We start from the raw sequence: 9,280 nt of genomic DNA, 5'->3' as shown, positions 1-9,280 counted from the left end.
TTTTAGTCTATTTTATTTCTGAAGATCCTCCAAGTTCTGCTAAGTAGTATAAATTCCAGTGTTCAAAGTCAATAGTGCTTTGTAGGCTTCCTCCTGGTTTTCTTCCTCATCCTAACAATGCTGCATGTATGGGAAGTAGTAGATGCACTCATGGGCTTAATAGTGCTTCCTACAACTTGGTTCGTTATGCAGTAGTAAGTGAATGCTATAAAACACTTGTTGTTCTTGTTACCCTTTGCCTTTCCCTTTTTCTGAGCCATGAAACAAATGTGTCATTGGTGTCTCCAATCCTTAATTCTAAAACATTGTAAAAAGGGTACAGTTCACTGCAGTTTTTAGGTTGTACAGGCTATTTTGTTTTTTTGTATCTGCTTTTAAAATGGTGAAGCACCTTTTTCGAACTTTATTTTCAGGAGGTTAATAATTCTTTTTAAGCTACTGAAAAACTTACAAGTATGAAGAAGGAAAGGACGTGTGAGATGTAGCTTGTCACAGAGGACACGTACACGGGCCATCTTCTCCGAGCGCCTATCCTGGTGGGGGAGCTGTACGCTACTCCTCAAACCCCTTGATGCCTCAACCCTTGTGCAATGTGACGATGCTCATGTTTCTGTAGTTGGTTGTTGGGTTTTTCCCTCCGACTTACACCTTGCCCTGCGGCCCGGCGCCTGGGCTCGGACATCTTGTTTAGATCCGGTTCAAGATCTGGATTGAAAATGGTGCGCAAGGCGATCCTCCTCTTCCCTAGGCCCCGCCGTCTATCGCGATGCGTACTGACAAAGCTGACCGGGCGCCAGCCTGCCGTCACACACGCTCTATCTCACGCCTGCGGCGCGAGGGAGCCGGGCCCGCGCTCAAGACGCTCGTCCCGGCGCCGCCGCTCGTGACGCGTCGCCCGTCGGGCTCGCTGTGACGCCGGTTGCCCGGGGTGGGGGGGCGGCGGGGCTGCCGAGGCGGGGCGGAGGCTGGCGGCGGTGAGGTCCCGCCGGGGCTCCGCCTCCTCCCGCCGCTGCCCGGCGCCCGCCTCTGACGTCAGGGCGGCGGCGCTTGGCGGGGCGCGGGGCCGCCATGGCCATCTGTCAGTTCTTCCTCCAGGGCCGCTGCCGCTTCGGCGAGAGGTGCTGGAACGAGCATCCCCGCGGCGGCGGGCGCTGCGGGCCCTCCGCTGCCCACCACCAAGGTACCACCGAGCGCGGCGGGAGTGGAGGCGCAGGGCCGAGCGGCCGCCTGCGCAGCCTTTCGCCCGGCGGGCGCGGGGCTTGAAGGCGCAGCGGGGAGCGCTTGGCGCCGGGCCCTGCCCGCGGGGGGCCGCTGCTGACAGGCGCTTCGGAGGAGAGCGGCCCTGCGCTTGTGTCTCTTGCCTTGGGCTGTCGGCGATAGCGTCTGTTTGGGCACTTGTGGACTCGGGCTCCGGCGAAAGCACTGCAAAATTGGCCCTCAGGACAGAGAAAGTATGACGCGAACTCCGGAAACTTTGCTTGTAAGACAAGTGAGCAAGTTTCGAGCGCCTGCGCGTTGTACCTTTTTAAGGTGGTTGTGACTGTAATGGGGCGCGGGGCCTCGGAAGCTTTCGGTACGCAGGAGGCATGGCGGGGAGCGGGTGCAGAGGGCTATGGCACGGCAGCGGCGGGGCGGCCGTTGCTCTGCACCTGCCGGCGGAGGGTCAGGGCTTGCTGGTAGCACACGCAAATGCATCCTAGGCCTTAAAACTTACCTTAGGAGGTCTTTTCTGCAGAACAGAGCCGCTGCTACAGCGATGTAGGCAGGAGCCCCTAATGTAAATGAGTTAATTTTTTCATTATTATGATTATTTTTTTCTGCTGGGGTAGTTACTTTATGAAACAACGTAAGTAAAACTGAAACAGTCTGTTCTCTGCAGTGCCAATGAGTTGTTCCGGAACTGCCCTGGGTAACTCGCTAGGCTAATTAAGGTCACTAAATAATCAGATTAACTCATTAGGAAAAAACTACATTTTTTCTTTTCAAATTTCTTATGGCCACCATAAGAAGAGTTATACTTAGGGGTTTTGTTGATGTTGTATAGTTTAATATCTTAATGATTTAAGACTTTTGTTGTTTGGTTGTGGTTTTTTTTTTTTCCATTGGAAGGTACTAACAGAGGAGGAGGAGGATGGGGTACCACAAACCAGAGATACACTAATGTAATCCAGCCATCTACTTTTAAGTCTAATACATGGGGTGGCAGCAGAGATCATGGAAGAGGATTTTTTGGCTCTTCTGATTTTGGATCATCAGGCAGCAGCAGCAGCAGAAATGCAGACTTTTCGCAGAACAGATTCTCTGCATTAACGAACAATCAAAATATTGCTGATGGCTATAAAGATGAAGAGGAGAGACTTCTGTAAGTTATATTCCTGTCTTACTGAAAGCATTTAGAAGGAGCAGTTTAAAAGCTTACTGACTTAGTAGAGATAATGCAGAGGATGTGATCATTAGGAGGAAGCTGGGACATGTAGTAAGAACCATAGAAAACACTACTTCATTGAGTTCTTTTGAGTTGTGCTGGCAGGGAAAGAAAGTGATGCTTGTTTTGAATTTGGGTTGGGCAGCTAGACATCTGTGATATTGGTAAGATGGTACAATATTTAAGATGTGGGCAGAAGGATGAGGAAGGAAACAAAGATTTCAGTGCTTGAAAATAAGGGGTCAGAGCCCCTTGAACAGCATTTCAACCATTAAAAAAAAAAAACCAACTCTTTGAGAAAATTAAGTATTTGATGTAGTTTTCACTAAGATAACAAATTGTTATTGAAACCTGAATTCACATGTCTTTATGTTAGAGTCAGTTGAGAGTGACCAGCAGGTTCAAGGTGATTGCAGGGCTGGTGATGAGGAGCAACAGGCAGTGTGATTTCCTGAAGCAGCAAGGGTTTTGGAACCATTTTCCCTTACTTTTCTTAAGATTACATTAATAACAGATTATTTATTAAGCTTCTCAAACATGAATGTACATTGTGTTACAAACCTCTGAAATACTTAGAATTTTTGTTTGTTTGTTACTCTGTAGTGATCTGCTTGTCCAGGTTAGTTTTTACCCTTTCACTGTTTGTTTACATTTGTATTTACTTTCGTTGATGTAGTTTCTGTTTCTCTGCTTTTACGATGTCTGGATTTTTATGTTTTTGATGTTCATTTATGTTGTAAAATCATCTAGTATTGAGAAAGTTTTAAATTGTATTGCAATCTACAGTTTCAGGGAAAATCCTGTGGCAGCATATGCCATACAAGGATTAAAAAATACTTTGTGTGTTTTGGGATTTTTTTTTTTTTTTTTTAAGATCTGGTTTGATTTACTTGCAGTGGATAAAGTAAAACAGTTTGAATGGACATTTATGTATCTTGCTGAATAAATGCATTTTTTCCAGAGAACCGAGTACTTCTCTTGTTCATTCTGACTAGTGTCACACTTCATTAATTTTCATGGTAGCAGGTATTTGAATCTTACTTGGGGTTTGAACTGTGCAATTGCTTCTGGTGGTTTTGTTTTGACCATATAATTTCACCTTCATCTGTGGTTTTAATTTTGTTTTGTTTTCTAGCGAATGTGTAGTGAAAGACATGGAGATCTGGGAATCTTCAGGACAATGGATATTTTCATCTTATTCACCAATGAAAGAAAAGCCAAATGTCTCGGGTACGTAATGTTTTTAGTGTTCCTGCGTATTGCTGCTATTTAGGATGTTTCTTACACTTGTCCACACTGTTGTACCTCTGGGGAACCATTTGCAAGGTGATGATTTGCTTTGTGATGCAACAGGAAGGAATGTTGGATTATGGCAAATTCGTTTTGGACATTCACATCTTTGAAGTTCTGTAATGAATTGGTTTAGTATCTCCAGCTGTAACTGACTTACAGATAATGTACCGTGGCCCATTTCTTTGTAACTGTAGAGGGAAATTGGAAATATTAATATGTTTTCTTGGCGGTTTTTGATTATTCCTCTCCCTACAGGCTTTCCAGATTTCTCACCAGAAGAGATGCATCTGGAGTATTATAACTGCAGAGCAAACAATGACATTCAGAACTATGTAAGTATTTAAAAAATGCTGACTCTTCATGTGAACACATTTTGAGATAGGACTGGTTACTATTCTTTAGGTGGCAAGTATTGACTCATTTAATTACCAAACTGTAGGAGGTTATCAGAATGCCACAATATTTTTAAATTACTGTGCACCAAATAGAATGCAAAAATAACTGCTAGTCTGTATGCTCTACCGTAACTTCCTATTTCTGTCTGAGATCACAGGCTAAAACTGTTGGATCTGGGCTTCTAAGACTGGTGGCCTAAATGTCTAGACACATCAGCTCCTACAAAAAGCAGTGTCAATAGACTTTTAGCTAGACTCAGTTAAATGTCTGGTCTTCCTAAACCTAGACACTCCTCTTAGTTTCATCCCTGTTCTTGTGTGTTGTTTGTAGAAGTTATTTGAATCTTGTCTCAAAAGTTTAAAACTTTGTATGCTATTAGTCAGTTGGATTGTTATATCTGGATATTTAGCGCTTTAGGTAGAATACTGGGGAAGTTTATTTGACTTCGTTCTTTTACATACCTTTATTGCAGGGGATTAATGCTGAAAATAGCAGATACTTCTAAAGAAGCATATACATTTCTAGAAAAGAAGTTGTATATATGGTTTTTTATATATATCGCTACATTTATATGTATGGTTCCTCACTTATAGTCCTTTCAATATCAAGTATCAAGTAAGCTAGCACAGTTGTGCAATGTTGTGCCAGGAAAGGAATTAGGCTATTGGATAGACACAAGTACGAACTAAATCAAGGTACTTTGCGCTCTTTCCTCTTCCCCTTGATTCTTTATTACAGAAGGAATTGCTGTTGTCACCACTCTTGCTTCACATGTTTAGAATTAACAGAATTGCCTTTTCAGAGACAGGAGAGGGATTCTGTTTTGGTTTGTTTTAAAAAAATCAATTAAAAAATAAACTGAAATGATTAAACAATCACTATGCCTGGCTATTAAAATTAAAAACATTTGTGGCATCACTGAAGCACTGAATACAAGTTCATGAAAGCCTCAGTGTATAGGTGATAGCTGTATGATACAGTTCTCTCACAAAATGCTTAAGTACAATGTGTCTTTTCCAAAGCATGTGTTTCTATTCTTAAACTGGGTCAAAATCTGAATTTTCCAGTCTGTTGTATAAGAGCTGATACTAAGCAACATGATCTTCCAGCATGTGACTAGACACAAAAGAATTATTGATGTTTGTGATGTAAGACCCTTTTGAAAAATTAAGGAATTTATTTACAAAAAGATTACTTATTTCACTCTTGAAGGCAGTTGGGACATTGTAGATTTTACTTGGTCAGTTTTTAAGGAAAATGCAATTAGTCCAGGCTTCGAATAAGGTGTATTGATAAACTTTATTATAGGAAATTCAGGCTTGAAATTCCTGAAAAGTTCTTTAATGACTTTCCAGTTCTTTGTTTAATCACAGTTGTCAGATAAGACTCAGGTACTGTTTATTTCTGTGTATGTTCTGTCCAGTAATCTGTGGATCATATTAAAGGGACTGATTTAAATTAAGGAAGTTAATTTCTGCAAAGCTAAATATTTTAGGATGGTACTATTAAAATGTTCTGAATTATAATGTGTTGAAAGTGGGCATTTTTTTCAGAAAAAATGTGGGAGGGGCTAAGGCAAATCTTAGGACTCAGCTTAGTAAGAGCACATAAGTGGACAAACCAGAAATAAACCAAGGATTTTTTAAAATAAGAGTTTGTTCTCTTGTACCAAAAACTTGCATATTTTTTGTGGGGTTTCGTTTTGGTTGGTTTGAAGGCTTTTTTACCCAAGTACCCAGTTCAGATGGTGATAGAACTTAGATTTAGAAAGCCCCAGGAGTTGGGTTTTTTTAATCTTGTTGTTACAGGAAATATTTTTTTTATTTATTTATTTAAGGGCAGTAGTAAGAGTATTGAAAGGAATTCTGTGTTAATAACAAAAATTTCAGCTTCTCACTTTGAAGTTTCTGGAAAGCAAAAATTTTGTCTACTTGGCTTAATGAGGTTTCTTTTCTAATTTTAGAATTCTTCTTTCAATTTAGCTGTCAGATCACTCTATTTTCTTTTTTTTTAAAGTCTTCACCAATAATAAAAACATGCTTTTCTTTTCCTCCTTTTTAGATAAATTCTGTCCAACAGTTAGCAAAACAGTGGAAAAATCGGCTGCTTCAGTTGAAAGCTTTAAATGCATCGACAAAAGCAGCTTTGGTAAGTGCTAATGAAAGGTAAAATGTTTGTGTTACTCATGTAATTTTTTTTATTAATCTTGGGCAAATGTTTTTCTTAGATTCATGGTTTTTAAGACACATCCCACCAAACTGTCCTGAAAACGTTAATTTCTGCTCACAGATTTCTAAGACGTGGTAGTTGTAATATGCCACCTTGTTTATAATGAAGAGATCTTGCAAATGTTCTGTAGAAACTTCAGCTCTTATCAAAGTATTTAGCTGCAGTCCTACTAACTTTATATAAATAGGTGATAGGCATTGCTTTGAAGATCGCAGGACAGTGTACTTTACAGACAAATACACATGATTCTTTTAGGGCATCCTTGTTTGCACCTAAATAGTTAAGACATGAAAATGTTTGGTTCCTAGGTTCATTGAAAATTTTACGGTAGATCTACAAACTGTTCTGAAAATCTCAACTATGATGTGTTATATTCTGGCACTGCAGCCTTGAAAAACATCTGTCATGAAAGTGTTTGGCTGACTGGTGGCATGATGACCTTGACAGTAATCTTAGAACACTCCTGGGAACATTAGAGAAGGTGGAAAGGGTGTAAGAGGGAATTATGCAAGAGAATAACAATTGCAGTTTGAAAACTGCTCCACCTCTCTGTTTGTGTGCTTTTTATAGGCAATAGAAATGTGACTGAATATTCTAGCACTGCCTGAGTCAAGTGAACGTGAAAGTCTCTGAACGCAGTTTTGGGTCTTAGATCCAGTTTTCTCTGGAATCATGAAATCAGTGAACTGCAGGCAGGTACTTAAAAACCCTTTAGTTAACTAAGGACAGTAGTGAATCAGGATGGTTCCATGTTAGCAAGGTAGCAGCTGGATCACAGTTTTGGAATACTATCATTGCAAACTGCATGAAAGTAACCATAGCTTAAGGTTAAGATCTGGTCAAGTACATGTATAGTAAGAGCCAAATATCCACCTCACCTTTTCACCATGTGCTGATGTTAACTCTTCCAAGGTACAATCAGCAAATGAGACCAGAGTTGTCCTCTAGGCCATCTTAGGATAAATAGAGCATTTTGGTAATGCCAGAATGAGAAATTGATAGATAAGTGGAAGTCTTTGGATAAAATTTGAAGATACAAAGAGTAGTTGTTCCTGGGAAGCTGACAAACACTTGTGAATCTAGATGTGTCAGAAAAGAATGCTTGAGTTAAGGACAATATTAAATAATCAGAGAGACAATTTGTTGAAGTAGAGTCTGCATGAACTGCATTAAAGGTTTAGTAATACGATCATACTCCTTGGTATGTTCAATGCTGAGGGTGAGGAAGGGGGATTTGGGCTTTAGCACAGAAGACTAGATGTGCCAAGGTGAGAGAACAGACTAAATCAAAGCAATGACATAGATGGGGGCATAAAGCACTAATTGAAATAGGTAAGAGATGAGAACGAGGGCTGGAATAGGTGTTCAGGTCTTTGACTGACAGGTAAAAATCTGTAAGTTGTAATAGATTTGTGTTTCTGCTGTGTTTTACAGAGAACAGTGTATAGCCTTAAAGCATTTGGTTCATAGCTGCAAGAGCGTGCAATTGTGATGAGAGTGATTAGTGTCTACCATAGTCTAGGTTGTATTAAATTGGACTGGGAAGCTATATTTTTGCTTCAAGTATTTATTGAAAGACATTTCTCTGTTTTGGAATCTAGTTTTCATTTATGTTATTTGGAATTTTTTAAGCTGTCTGAACTAAAGAACATGGTCACTCAACCATTGCCTGCCTTTGGGTTTGGAGGACAGCAACCATCAAGCTTTGGGTTGTCAAGTAAGTTCCTGTATTAAGAACCAACAGTTAAACATTTTCTTGAGTTTTTCTTCTTTTGCATTATTGAAGTACAGCAGTAGTTTAGTATCACAGATGTGCACATTCTAACAATTTTTGTAAACTTTATAATTGCAGGCTTTCCTGTGAGCAGCAGCAGTAACAGTGCTAGCAGTTTTTCTTTTAAAACAAGTTCCAGTCTTATCAGTGCATCATCTGGAAACACCTCTGCTTTTGGGAGCTCTTCTGCTGGTTGTAATCCTCCTGTATTTGGTGTGACGACCCCTGCTAGCATATCCCATCCTGTTGGTTTTGGCAGCCTAGCGGCTCCATCTGCAGCCTCCTTCTCGTTTAAAACTTCTGAAACAACTAGTGGGTTTGGAGCTTCTGCGTTTTCAGGGTTTGGCAATTCCTCTGCTGTGAACTCTTCAAGCACCACTCCGCTTACAGCCTTTGGAGCTTTTAATGCAGCAGTAGCAGCTTCTCCCTCACATTCAGGCAGTACTTTATTTGGACAGACTGCTGGTGCTTCTGGACATAACATAACATCAGTGTCTTCTGCAGTCACAAACAATACTACATCAGAAAAGTTATTTACTCCAAAGAGCGAATTATCAGCTGAAGAGTTGAAACAATTCGAAGCAAAAAAGTTTACGATGGGAAAGATTCCTCTTAAGCCACCACCATTAGAGCTTTTAAATGTCTAGGACTTTTAAGTTTATTCTGGAATAACATGTTTTTGTAACTTCTCTGATACCTCCACTACACAATTTTGAGGTTGAGTAATGAAATAAAATGCTTCCATATGAGTTAATTTTCCTTTAATCTCCAAGTTTTCTGCAGTAGTAAACTTGCAGGTCTAAACATTTGAACATTGTATTTTATCATTTCTTGGTTATTTTGGAACAGACCTTTTAATCCAAGAAATGAACTAATGAAAATAAATTTTAAAGTTCCCTTTTATATTCTGTACTGTGAAAATCTGGGCAAAAAACTATATTAAAAAGGCTTTGTGGACAGAATGCTAGAAAGAAACGGTTGCAGTACAAGACTGCGTGTTGTTGGACCACCTTGTCTTTTGCCCCTTACTTAAAGGGCTCGTGCAGCCTTTGACGATTGTGTTTGGAGATGGAGGGCTCCAGTGTGGTCTGTGCCTAGCTTCTGTCACCTGGGAGTCGGTTACCTCTCCCAGTTGATGCAATTCAGCTTTTGTTAGTTGTTCT

General features: G+C 40.4%; 1 protein-coding gene across 1 annotated transcript; it reads left to right on the top strand.

Annotated features, from left to right (window-relative positions):
- Positions 1-1,068: 1,068 nt before the first annotated feature.
- On the top strand, positions 1,069-8,764 carry NUP42 (nucleoporin 42; the record flags this gene model as incomplete). The annotated part of the gene is made up of 7 exons (XM_081996985.1): positions 1,069-1,180; positions 2,110-2,362; positions 3,561-3,655; positions 3,974-4,050; positions 6,176-6,262; positions 7,976-8,060; positions 8,196-8,764. The coding sequence occupies 7 exons, from the start codon at positions 1,069-1,071 to the stop codon at positions 8,762-8,764; spliced, it is 1,278 nt and encodes a 425-aa protein (XP_081853111.1).
- Positions 8,765-9,280: the final 516 nt, after the last annotated feature.

This window comes from Phaethon aethereus, assembly GCF_964289735.1.
Source record: "Phaethon aethereus genome assembly, chromosome: 2".
Lineage (NCBI taxonomy): Eukaryota > Metazoa > Chordata > Aves > Phaethontiformes > Phaethontidae > Phaethon > Phaethon aethereus.
Note: the sequence above shows the minus strand (reverse complement) of the source record. Positions and strands in the feature narration are given on the sequence as shown.